Source organism: Bufo gargarizans, chromosome 10 (assembly GCF_014858855.1).
Source record: "Bufo gargarizans isolate SCDJY-AF-19 chromosome 10, ASM1485885v1, whole genome shotgun sequence".
Classification (NCBI taxonomy): domain Eukaryota; kingdom Metazoa; phylum Chordata; class Amphibia; order Anura; family Bufonidae; genus Bufo; species Bufo gargarizans.
The window spans coordinates 87053601-87067021 of NC_058089.1; the positions used below are offsets into that span (position 1 = coordinate 87053601).

The window sequence follows — 13421 nt, forward strand, 5'->3', positions numbered from 1 at the left end:
CAGATTGATTGTATAGTTTTCTGGGAAAATATTCAGTAAAACTTGTAATTTATACATTTTAGTTGTAATTTATACATCTCCAGTTTGAGTTAATTGTTCACAGGGGAGTTATCAGTGACTGAAAGCGATCTCTGTATACTCCCTTTAAAGAGGACCTTTCATTAGTTTATGCTATTACCCTGTAGGGCGGCCCCCACTGATGCCATGGGTGTATTCCTTCCCCCTGGCTGTGAGCGGTCTGCTCTGATTGGATCGCGCCCACAGCAGAAGACTGTGTCTCCTCCCCGTTTCGAGTTTAATGCTCATTATAATACAGCGTGCCAAATCATCGGAGGGGCCACAGCGGATGACCTTGGGGCGGCTTTAAAAAAAAAATGCATATACACCCATGGCATCAGTGGGGGCCGCCCTACAAGGTAATGGCATAATTGGCCTATGTCAAAACTGATGAAAGGTCCTCTTTAAAGGGTGTATTGGACATTAGAAGCATTCCCTCCCGGCAGTCAACAGATAGTTAGCAGAGGAGCGACTGCTATGCCATTGCTCGTCCCTATGTGGGACAGCGGTGTGCTGGTGGCGTATTAGCCATAGACCGTAAAGGCAAATTCCCTGGTGGGCCGATGCCTGGCTGGATACATAATAAGCGATCAGTGGTAATTAACTCTTTGAGAATCGGATACTCGGCCAGTGACATGTCCCACATCTCACCTCCTAAGCCACTGCTCCATATCTTATTCAGAGACAACTGGAGGATGAGGACAGAAAATGGTCTCTATTGATGGCCACCACAGGAGGACCGCTTTTGGGGCAATGTATTGTGTGGTATATGGTATTTTGCACTATGGAATTGCTGACCCCCTATCCTTTTGTTGCTCCGCCTCCTGTCAATTTAGACCCTCCTACAATATGGGGCCACTTGTTTAGTTTTCCAGGTCTATTTTAGGTTTCCAGTCTGATTACACAGCATGATCTGCTGCTGGCAAATCCTGATCTTTCAGCATGAATTGCCAGATGAACGAGCATTTGCTCGTTCATTGGGAAATTGGAGGCGGGATTAGACTGGCAGATTATTGCTAACAAGCGTTACTACGAATGCTCATTAGCATTGGGATCATCAGAATTATTATTTTTTCGTTCAGCAAACAGATGAAAGGACGCGTTTCGGCCCTTCTCAGCCTTTCAACAGTTGAAAAAGGCTGGGGCGGGCTGAAGCGTGTTCTGTAATCTGTGGGGGGTTCAGTCAGCACAACCCTATGCAGGTGCACATTGCTATGGCAAAATACAGATACAAACGCAAAAACACAAATGCAATGGCACTCTGCAACCAGCACTCTGCCCTGCCTCTATGCTGGATGTTGAATGAGGCATTGGTGTACATTTTGGCCAAAGCGTAATACGCCACTCACCACGTCAAGGTCGCCTCGATGAGTGGTCCCTAACACTAGTTCCTACCCATTATGGGCCATGACAGCCACCCAAAGTACCTGCGCTGCCTGGACTTTGTGTGGCTGTCATGGCCCATAATGGGTAGGAACTAGTGTTAGGGACCACTCATGGAGGCGACCTTGACGTGGTGAGTGGCTTATTACGCTTTGGCCAAAATGTACACCAATGCCTCATTCAACATCCAGCATAGAGGCGTTGCAGAGTGCAATTGCATTTGTGTTTTTGCGTTTGTTCTGTAATCTCTTTGCTGAATGAAATAAATTACATCTAATTAACTATACAGCAACTTCTGGAATCTTCATATTAACCTTTTAGGGTATGGCACAATGGTGCAGCTGGCCACATGTGGTCAAACCACACACACACTCTGCTGCCAATGATTGCCACATCTTGTGGTCAGTACTTGCCATAGATGGGCAAGTCTTGGCCACATGTGACCAGATGCTCTGTCGACCAATGCCCTCAGCTGGCAACTCAGTGCTAGACAGAAGGAGAGGGCTCACAATATTGTTCCTATCAGCGCCACCAATGAGTTACTATGACAGCTGGGGGCTGAATAGGTCTGAAGGGGAGGTAATCACACGTGATGATGCACTACAGTGCAGTAAACAAAATTCTCAGTAAAAAAAAAAAACTATTGCTTTAAAAATGCTGGAATGAAAAACAGATACAAATTGCTGCTTCCTTAAGTCCAGAGTGGGCCACGATGGGGATTAATGGAACTGCTCCAATTAAAAGTTGTTGTTTTTCCTGATCTAACAGCAAAGTAATAATCTGCGGTAGAGCCCCTTCAACTACCTACAGTATTTTATCTCCCTAGTTTGGTCTGGTGCTGGGTGTATTTATTAGAGGCTACCCTGCCTTTGACAGGACCTTGTGGGCAATTACAGGTGGCAGACATGGGGCCCGTCTCTGACATGGAGTAGCCGGTGTGGAAACGGGGATTTTCAGTAACCTGATTTCTTATGACTAACTGGATAAGTGTCCGTTTAATACAATTCTGATTACTTGCTGAATGAAAGTATCTCACAATATCGATTTATTGGTGGTATGTGACGATTTTCCCCTCATTGCTTATATTGAGTTACTGTGTAGTGTACATAACGCGTTTATACGTGTCTTCTGATAGGCCCTAACAGCTTCAGACCTGAACTTGATCCTGTACGTCTGTGAGACGGTGGACTCTCAACAAGTCTTTGGTCAACATCCCTGCCCTCTCACTCAGCCTGTCCTGCTCTCTCTCATCCAGCAGCTGTCTTTTGACCTTTGTACCCGTACTGAACTCAAACTCAAGTAAGTGTTCCCTTAAAAGATGATAGTACCGCTAATAAGACGCACATAAATGCATATGCCTGTGTATGTAATGCAGCAAAGAAACTCGGCACTCCAGATGTGAAACAATTTACAGCTTTATTCACACAGATACAGCAACGTTTCAACCATACTTGGCCTTTATTAAACTTGATAAAGACTAAGGGGGGCATTTATCTGGTGTAAAGTAAATCTGGCTGAGTTGCTAGCAACCAGTTTTCATTTTGGACAGCTCCTTTTGGAAAATGAAAGAAGGAATCTGGTTGCTATTGGCAACTAAGCCATATCTACAACCGTACTTTTGTTACGCACCCATTCCGCATTCTATTTTGTGAATCGGATGCGGACCCGTTCATATTAATAGGGTCGACATCCATGTTTTGCAGATCCACGATTTGCAAAACGCATATGGTTGCGTAAATGTTTTAACATCTGGAGTGCTGCATATCTGTCTGCTGGAGGGCACGGTGAACCAGAACAAGGTGCCTCGTTGCACCCACAAAAATCAGACTTGATTTGGGCTGCGCTGCATCTTCTAGTAATAAAAACTATCAGCGCAACTTAGATCCTCTAAACATGTTTGGTCCAGGAGACTTTAGAAAGTTCGCTGTGTGGTCCACACGATATATGATTAATGTACAAATATGTGGGAGTATCCTCTATCAGTGTGCTGCACTAACCATATAATATCCAGCAGTAGTCAGATGCAACTCTCTAAGTATTGAATTTCAAAGCAGTGTATTGCTGCTGCGCTTCTCACCGCTCCATAGAAGCTACTGCTGTCCCGTCACATCCCCAGCAATGCCTTTGTATTTCATTGATTGCGGTCTGTGGGTGCTGTTAATGATGTGAAATAGTGTCAGCGCAGACATGGCATCCCTTCAGGCACTGTGCACAGCCGGATACTATTCAGAGCCTCTAACACAACATTTGCAAGGTCTTATGGTTGTGCAGATAGGCTTGGAGGATGCCATGATGCTAGCTGTGGCTGTTTAATCGTTGGTTTAGTAAGGTGGAACGTCAGCAAATCTTAGTTCGGTGTAACTAATAAAATTAAAAGGTCACGCTTCTAAAAATAGCAGTTAAGACTCTTAGGGCTCATTCAGACGGCAGTATGCTGTCGGCAAAAATACTGAATGCTATACGTTTTTTTTTTTTTTTGTGGATCTGCAAAAAAAACGGATAGCATTCAGTATTTTTGCGGACCCGTAGACTTCAATGGGGCCATGTCCTGATTTTCACGGACAAGTATAGGACATGTTTCATTTGTTTTGCAGAACCGTGGAATAGAAAAGGGCCCCATAGAAGTGAATGGGTCAGCATCTAATCCGCAAAAAAAACAGATCCGCATTTTTGCGGATAGCATACGTTGAGCAGTTGTTAGGATAGAAGACACATTCCCGATAATTGCCCCCTGTAAATGTGCCATCAAGCACCCAATGAGCAAAACACCTCAGTTCCACCATGTTTTGGGGATTTTGTTCGTTTTTTTTTTGTATTTATTTTGTTTTGCTTTTTCAAAAAAGTAAAAATCTTTAAAAGCTAATTTTCTTTGCATCTCTATATTCTGACAATCATTTTTTTTTAAATTCCCATCTACAGAGCTATTTGAGGGCTCTCTGTACATGTACTCTGATTTGTAAAGTTCTGTGGAGTATGTTGGCGCTTTATAAATAAGGATTAATATTATTCGTTTTCATTGTAACAAATACAACTTTCTGATCACTTTTTATGCAATATTTTTTATTTTCTCGCTGGTATCATTGGGGGACACAGGACCGTGGGTATAGCTTGCTGCTGCCACTAGGAGGCGACACTAGGCTGAAAAGTGATAACTCCTCCCCTGCAGGCTATACCCCCTCCAGCCTGGAGAGAGCATATCAGTTTTTAGCTTAGTGTCGTAGGAGGCAGACCTCCCTGCTTAGCAGGGTGGCTCTTTTATGATTTTTGTTTTTATTTTATTTTATTTTTAGGTTAAGGGGCACAGATTCGCATGCGTCTCTGTCTCCCTGGGAGGCTGGCCGGTGTTGCCTTTCCACCGCCCTGCCTCCCCCAAGAAGACAAAGTGGACCAGGGCAGCCTAGCTCCCCTGCTTCCCGCCAGCAAGAGGGCCACCTCCTCCCCAGCCCTTCTCTACATGGACCCCTGGTGCCAGCGGTCGTGGGGTGGCCCTGCTGGTACAAGACTATGGGTGAAGAACACAGATGAAGTCTGGTGAGTTTTACTGTCCCTCCCTGTCCCCCTCACATGGCCCCTTCTTGAGGGGGTGAGGAATCCTCCACCCATCGCCCAGCTCACCTCAGTAGAAAGGGTTAATCCCTTTCCACGGCCGCGGACATCTTATTTTCACCCCTTCCCGACTACAAACAGGCGCCTTCTGCGCCCTATTCCGGTGACCCCGCTCTCCGACCGACCGGGTGGGCTTCCCGGTCGGCCAAGCGACGCACCTTCTCGGCGGCTCCCTTTTCAGGAGTCCACTAAGCCGTCCCAGGAGAGCAGGCAGAACGGATCCCCTACTTGGCCGGACGCCGCAAAATTTAGGCCCCGGCTTTATTTGGGCCTACCGTTTTATTTCTTTCTTTTCCCTTCGGCCACGCATATTTACTCCTCCGATGGGCTTACGCGGTCAGCGGACACAGGTGACCGCATTCCGGACATCGATCCAGGTTCGCTATGTGCTGACTAGCGGTGAGTCCCGGTCGGCCGGCGTGATAATTTAGTCCCCAACTTTGCAGCCTTCTAGGCCGGAACTTCCTCCCTCATTTCAGGCCCCTGCTTTCTATAGATTCTGTCTGCAGGCACAATGTGCCTTTTATATTGCAGTATACAGCCCTTCTCCATATCTGGCTAGGTCCTCATAAAAAAATTTATAAAAAAAATAAATAATTATGCGCATGCAGATCCTGCTCTCCTCAGCCCACAAGTTCCAATGGAGTGCGTATGAGGGATCCCAATCCGCCCTCTGAGGCCGTTTGGTTGATTATGCTCCAACTGCATAGATCCAGTGGGGTACATCTGGAGAATCCCAATCCGCTCTCTGGGGCCGTTTGGTTGATAATGCTCCAACTACGTAAATCCAGTGGGTACATCCGAAGGGTCCCCAATCCGCCCTCTGGGCCGTTTGGTTGATGATGCTCCAACTGCATAAATCCAGTGGGGTACATCTGGAGGATCCCGATCCGCCCTCTGAGACCGGTTGGTTAATGGTGCTACTACTGCGCAAATATCCGACTGCGCAAATCCAGTTGTGGACAACTGAAACTTCCCATCCACCCTCCGGGGGCGTCTGTTTGAGTTTCTACCCTGCGCAACTCAGCGGAGGACCTCTGGAAGTTCCCAATCCACCCTCCTGGGTCGTTTGGTTACTACAGCACCGTCTGTGCAATAGGTAAGCAGACCTTTAGTTCCATTCCACCTCCGGGTAGTTTGGTTCTTATTTCAACACCGCCGCAACCTGCAACAGCCATGGCTAGAGGCTGAGAGGTGGAACTGCGCACGAGCGGGCCGAGGCAGGACAGTTATTCGGTCCCTAGATTACGTCCGTGTTAACCGGTTCTGGTGTATGCATTAACCCCTTCCTTAGGCACTATTTACACTTCTACTAGATACAGTGCTTAATTTGGGTTTTACCTCCTTCCTGAGGTGGACTGACCTCACTAGCATTGGCCTCAATGCTGGCAAGGTGTCCCTCTTTCTGCGAGTGGCGGAATTGAAGTTCCACTGGGCTCAGTATTGTCAGCATACATTAACCTTTTGTTAGGTGGCATGATGGCATTCTCACTGCTGTCGCAGTGTTTACGTACGCATTACACCCTTCTGGGGTGGGATGATGACACCTCCCACAGAGTACAGAACTCGTTAATATGCAAGTTCCTGCTAGGTGCGTTACCCCCTTCGATGGGTGATGTATTGCACTACCTCGGGGTACAGTACTTACTGGATATGTTACTCCCGATCGTAGGTAAAGCGTTTGCACTGCCACTGGGTGCAGTGTTTGCCGTCTGTTTTTCCCCCTCCATTGAGTGGGTACTTACACTTCCGTAGATTGCGGTTCTGACTATCACGCTATCCCCTTCCCTACCGGGGGTTTGCGCTTCCGTTGGTTGCTATTCCATCTCCCATTTGCCATCACATACTTCCTATGGCAGTTCCCTCTACAAACGATCCATTAACGGGGGAATCGCTATGCATCTTTGCATGCTGTATTTCAGCTACGCCACGACTCTAGATGCCTTGGTTTCCTTCACAGGTGGTCCGTGGCAACAGTCGGTACCGCTGGTGCCTGATATTCTCCATCTAGTGGCATATGGATACTGCCACTGGAGACTATGGATACCCCCATTTTGTATCCCTCTTTTCTTCATGCACTTATTGGAGACACAAGAATGTGGCCTTTGTGCTCTCAGGGAGTCACCCACCCTTATGTGTCCTAGAGACTCCCCATCCCCATGAGCCTCCACCGTTCAGGTCAGTCACACTGCACAGAGTACTGTGATCAAGATCCAGCAAGCAGAGTATTCCACCGACTCCGGATGCTGCGTCCACCACTCATCCTTATCTAGATGAGGGCGTTATGCTGGCAATCTGCAGTGGCTACTACAACGGCTTCTCCTTCGCAGGGTAGTCTTCACGCTAGGGCCAGATGCTCCTAATCGCTGTAGCGAGACAGCCCCCCTCAGGTAGGGGTTCTACCCTGGTACTAATTCGGCAGTTGCTCCTGTTCAGCGCCCTTGTCAGGTGGAGGGGTTAAGGTTAGCTCTACTGACTGGGCCAGCTTGATACCAGAACTTCTCCTGGATGTCCTCAGGCCGTCCCCTCATGTCCACGCTGGCGGAGAATACGGTAGCCCCTACCGCACGAGGGGTGTTTGAGTCTCCACTACATGCGAAGGCTCCTTCTGCACAGTTCTTTCGTCAGGCAGCGGATTCCTCTACCACGAGAATCAGTGACCTCTACGGTGTGGTCTACTCCTCGGCTGGAGTATGGCGTGTGCATTACTCTTGGGGCTTCCCTGGTAGGGCCTCCCCTTCTGGCGGTGTGTCGCATCTCCACTAGACGCTGTTGAAGGCTATAGTGAGTGCTGGTCTTTCTTCATTATTATTGTTGGCTATTGTCCTTCTGTCGTAGGCTCGGGTGTGGCGATGGTGTAATTACAATGGCTGATCGGCACCTACCTTTTGAGTGCGTTCTACTGGGTAGATCAGTCCCTACGGCACTCGTCTGCTCTAGATTGCCGTTCTAAGCGGGACCTGGATCTAGTAGTCATACTGTGTCGCCAGTGGTGCTACCTCTCTTCAGATGTCAGTGATATCACCTCAAGCCAATGGTGGTTGTTCTTTCACTGCTCATTCCGGGGGTGGACTGAGAGTCTTCCCAAGACGGGTAGAGCGGGTGTCTGTTACGAGAGTCCCCCGTTAGTAGGAGTTTCGTTCCTGGTACGGATCACACGTTTCCTTTCCGGTCTCCCCTCGTGGTGGATAACTGATCTCCTTATCCTCCTGTCTAGCTGACCAGTAGCCATGGGTTGTACGACTCTGGGAGCCCATCCCTATTTATTTATTTTTTTCGGGCCCAGGGTTCCTCGGGTATGGTGAAGGCGTTGGACGTTGTGGTCGAACTTCACCCGGCAAGAGTATTTCTCATCTTTGTTCCACTCATCTGCCCTTCCAGGCAGCGTTACTGTTTTGTTGAAATATGGTCAGTGACGGGGCTTCCCATCACTGGCGGTGCTCACATTGGTTTTTATTTTACTTTACTTTTCCCATGTGGTATTGATACTTTGGCCGGCAGTGGGGCACGCCTGGCTCAGGCGTTTGTTTCCTAGTGATTCTCAGGCAGCTTCTCTTACTAGAGATCTCACCACCAGCCTCTCTGGCTATGAGGGCGTTGGTCTACCAATATTCTGCTCCCTAGGGGCTGTTCTCTGGACCAGAGGTGAATCCTAAGGACTTGGCTTTTTAGTTCTGCTTCCACAGCTGCGGCCAGGAGCCAGCTGTTTGGTGGCATTGTTTTTTATTTTTTTCTCTGAATTGTTACGCCTTCTTGTACGTACTTTTTTTCTTTGAGTATGAACATAGGGCAGTGTTCCGTCCAAGGTCCTCTTTTTTCGCAGAAGGTGGTCGCCTTTCCACGCCTCACAGACATGGGTTTCTCTTCTTTCTCCCTCGTAGTACACGGACCGAGCTCTCCATCAGCCATGTGATTTGGCCTCTGGGCTTGCTTGTCCTTGTCTGGCGCCTACAGCCCTAAGGACTTCTACCAATTCTTATCCTGGGGTCCTTGTCAAGGCTGACGGCCTCCAAAGGATGTTTTCCGGATAGATCCGTTCAACAGTTGCTCGGGCATTCCGCCCTCGGGTAGGCAACGCCCAGCTGAGTCTTGGCCCACCCGACCAGCGGTCGGCGATTCTCGGGTCCATCTCCTCGTGCAGTAGCTTCCAGTGTGGAAGGCAGTATCTTGGTCTTCCGGGCACACGTTCGTCAAGTCTTACCAGGTGCCTTCCTAGGCACCGTCGGATACTGTTCCAGGCAGCAAATTCTTGCAGGCGGCAGTGAGTTACGCATCCTCAAGGACGTTTTTTCTCCAGGGGCATGTGATTTTTTTTCCCTCCCCGTGGACTGCTTTAGGACGTCCCACGGTCCTGTGTCCCCCAATGATACCAGCGAGAAAACAAGATTTTTGTGAAACTCACCTGTAAAATCTCTTTCTCGCGTGGTTCATTGGGGGACACAGCTCCCACCCAGTGATTTCTGTTTGCCGTGATTGTTGGCGGTTGTGGAGCCACTATGGCCCCAGTTCTGGTTTGATCCGACTGGCGTTGGTCAGTTGTTGGTTGTTTACCGTATGGTTATTTTCTCCTACTCCTATTGCTTGGGCACAAACTGATAACTCCTCCCCTGCAGGCTATACCCCCTCCAGCCTGGAGAGAGCATATCACTTTTCAGCCTAGTGTCGCCTCCTAGTGGCAGCAGCAAGCTATACCCACGGTCCTGTGTCCCCCAATGAACCACGCGAGAAAGAGATTTTACAGGTGAGTTTCACAAAAATCTCGGTTTTTTTTGTGTGGGCGAGGGTTGGGGAAAATGACTGACCTAAACCTACAAATCGTACATTTTAAATGTTTTTCGGCTATGGTGATCATGCATGATAGTTTACTAGTTCAGACATGAATGTCAATTACCGCATTATTTTTCAAACTATAAAACATACTTTAGATTAGACCTCAGATCATACCTCCATTCAACCTCAGATCAGACGCCCAAGTTCCATCAGATCTGTAGATTGGACCCCCAAGCTCTATCAAAAAAAAATAATGAACTTGACTCTTCTCTCCAAAATGCCTAAGGCTGGGTTTTCACGAGGCAGACACAATAGGGTGGCTGCAACCCCTTCCACCTACTGGTTTAGATGACTGTAAGTACACGATCTTGCCCTCTAAATGTGCAGTTTCTCTCTTCTCTGATCCCTACTTTAACACTCCTCTAACCTCCTTGCCGTGTAATCCCCACACATACATTAGAAGCCTCCCCATTCATATGTGACCCATAGAGAAGTCTGTAGCCAACAGACAAGTCAGTCCAGTTCTCCAGGAACACAAACCCCTCCTGCCTACACCAGTTCTTGAGCCACTTATTTTACTTCCCTAATCTCCTGCTGCTTTTCTGGCGTGGCTTGTTGTACACTTGGTATTTCAGTGTTTTACAAGAAAAAAAACTGCCAGTAAAAGTGAAATTACCGTACGATAAATGCAAATAGAAATTTTTCACTTGGTTTGCATTACTTACATGAAAAATTATAGTATCTAAATACTCACTACACCCCAAGATTATTATCTTTAAGGGTTTGTTGACCTTCCTAGGCCTTTCGGTCAGACCCCACACCTTGTTGCACCTATGGAGGGAAGCATACTTACCTGCTCCATGCCACTGGCTTTCAGCTTTTTTTGGTCCCCCACTAATGCGCTTCGGTTCTGTTTGTCAGCATCTGGTTTAACGGCGGTCACTTGTGCTGCTGCAGCCAATGACTGGCTGCAGTTGTCATGTCCTCCATTCATCATGTGACGCATTGATGTGATTCATGGGGGCACGTCACTGCTGGTGCATTGACACACTGGTGCATTGGCACAAAGGAGCCAGAACTTAGCGGACAGGAGCAGGTACAATGACACTGGGGGGGGGGGGGGGGGGTAAAAACGCTCCCCAATGGTGGATAAACCCCTTCAAGTTTTCAAGATGCAGTAATTTCTGGGAGGTCATTAGCACTCTGATGGCTCGGTGCTCTTAGAAAGCATGTGATGGGGCCTGGAATTAATTCAATTGTGCCCAGTTGTGTGTCCAGAAAGCAGATTGAAGCCACACTTGGTATATATGATATGATATTTGGGAATATGATGTAACAGTTTAGATAGATATTGCCAGTGCAATTATTTTAAGGTATGTTTCTCATTTTCATGAGTGCTGTACAAAGAGCAATCTTTAAAAATTTCAGATTTATAACGGATTTCACTGCAAATTTACAATAAAAAATGTCTGCAGTGTGCGAAAGTCTGATAAATTTTGTGCAAATTAAGGCAACACAGACTCTGTAAAACTGACTTTAGGGCTACCTGCAATCGTTGCGGATTACGCACAGTTTTTCACCGCAGAAAAAACGCAACTTAATAGAGCACCAGCAAAGGGAATGAGACTTGAGAAAACTTTATGTACACTTTGCTTTTTTTTTCATACATGTAGAAATCCGCAGCATGTCAACTGTTTTTGCATTTCCTCACCTTTATGTAGAGTGGTTTCCTCATAGATACACTACTCACAAAAAGTTAAGGATTTTTGGCTTGTGGGTGAAATTTCAGGATGAACCTAAAATGCACTCTGCCCTTTACATGTGATCTTGGCTAAAACTTTGAATGCACATGTCTAACTGTTCAATGTTTTCAGTACTTCTTGCACAACTTCAGAATTCACAACAGGCGTTTGATGCTTGAATAACAACCTTATTCCAGTCATTGTGCCTCTCCATGAACAACACGGGCCTAATTTCATCATTATGGACGACAATGCGCCAGCTCATCGAGGTCGCATCATTAGGGAACGGCTTCTGGAGACTGGGGGACCTCAGATGGAGTGGCTTTTGTTACAATAAATTGTTTGAAATTAGGAAATCACAATTGCTGTTGCTGCTTAAATGCCATAGGTTCATGATATAATATCACTGTAGTGTGAACTTTTTATATTTTCCATAAATTTCAACTGAAAGTCAAGTATTCCTAACTTTTTGTAAGTAGTGTATTAATGGCGTTGTTAACAAACAGAAAATTCACAACAAAACTGTACAAAAAAAAACGACAAAACAATTTGTGCGGATATGTTAGTTTTTTGTGTCCAGGTTTTCTGCATATATAAACCTGTATTGTGTGAAAGTACTCTACATATTTCCCTTGTGATAAGGTTTTCTTCTCTGTAGTTATATTTTGTATATTTTTAAATCTTTATTAAGTGATATTCAGCAGTATCACTTAGACTTAGACATTTTCTAACAATAAACAGCACTAATATATAGAAGTTTATATATGATCTTTAAAAGCAATCAGAAAAATAAAAACTGAAAATGAATTAGAAAAGTAAGATAAATTGTCCTTTAATGATTTGTGGTGATTCTTTTTTTTAAATGTATACCTGTTTTAAACCTTTATTTTTTAGCTACTTAGAAGAAGCAGTAATGCATCTTGATCATAACGACCCTGTGACAAGAGATCACATGGGAAGCATCGTCGGTCAAGTGCGGCAAAAACTATTCCAGTTCTTGCAAGTGGAGCCTCACACCTCCTTACAGAAGTCAGCAAGACGACTGATGATTATGCTTCAGGGGATTGTCCCCTCCATCAATTAGACGCATTCCAACGCTGTACAGGCTCTCAGCAACTGAACTGATTGTAAACTAGGTGCTTTTGCTTTTTCTCTCTCGCCCTCCCTTCTATTATATGGCTATTTTTTTAAATGTTGTTTCAAACTGTGCCTATGTTCCCCAGCATACGGGAAGGGGGGGTGTGAGTCCTTGTAATGGTTGACTGAACAGCCACATATCCTTATCAGTCTTATTTAATCATTGAATATGTTTATTGGGTGAATTTTAATTTTTTATTTTTTTCCCCTTCATTGTAAAATTGCGAGAAGGCATATTTACATATTTGTGTTTTTAGACAATATAAAAAAAATATATCTAATAAATTTTCATTCTTGCACATTGATCATTCTTTAGTATAGTCCATCATATTGTGTGAGCAAAAAGTTGAACTACCTATACACTACTCAAACTGTTTCAGTTTCTATGTATACATGTTTGTTTCTGTTATATATTCTGTTTAAAGGAGCTCTTTGGGATTTTCATACCGATTTTTTTTACCTATTTTCAGAATAGGTAATCCATAGGAGATTGGCAGGGATCTGACTCCTGGCACCCCCCTCGATCAGCTGTTTGAGGAAGCTGTGGCCTTCCCACCGGTTACCAATCCCAAATGGGACTGAGCTGCGCCTAGGCCATGTGACCAAAGAATGTGACCTCACATGGCCTAGGAAGAGGTCTAAGTGCTCATGTAGCGCCATGGCCTCTTCATGCAGCTGATTGGCAGGGGTATCATAAGTCAAACTTGCGCCAATCTGATACTAATG

General features: G+C 46.0%; 1 protein-coding gene across 1 annotated transcript in view; it reads left to right on the forward strand.

The window, feature by feature from the left end:
* EDC4 (enhancer of mRNA decapping 4) overlaps positions 1–12976 on the forward strand; it is a 98626-nt gene extending 85650 nt beyond the window's left edge. The window contains exons 27-28 of the mRNA XM_044269760.1: positions 2576–2739; positions 12453–12976. Coding sequence (XP_044125695.1) covers positions 2576–2739; positions 12453–12642 — 354 coding nt within the window. The 3' untranslated portion in view covers positions 12643–12976. The remainder of the gene's footprint in view (positions 1–2575; positions 2740–12452) is intronic.
* The last annotated feature ends 445 nt before the right edge of the window (positions 12977–13421 follow it).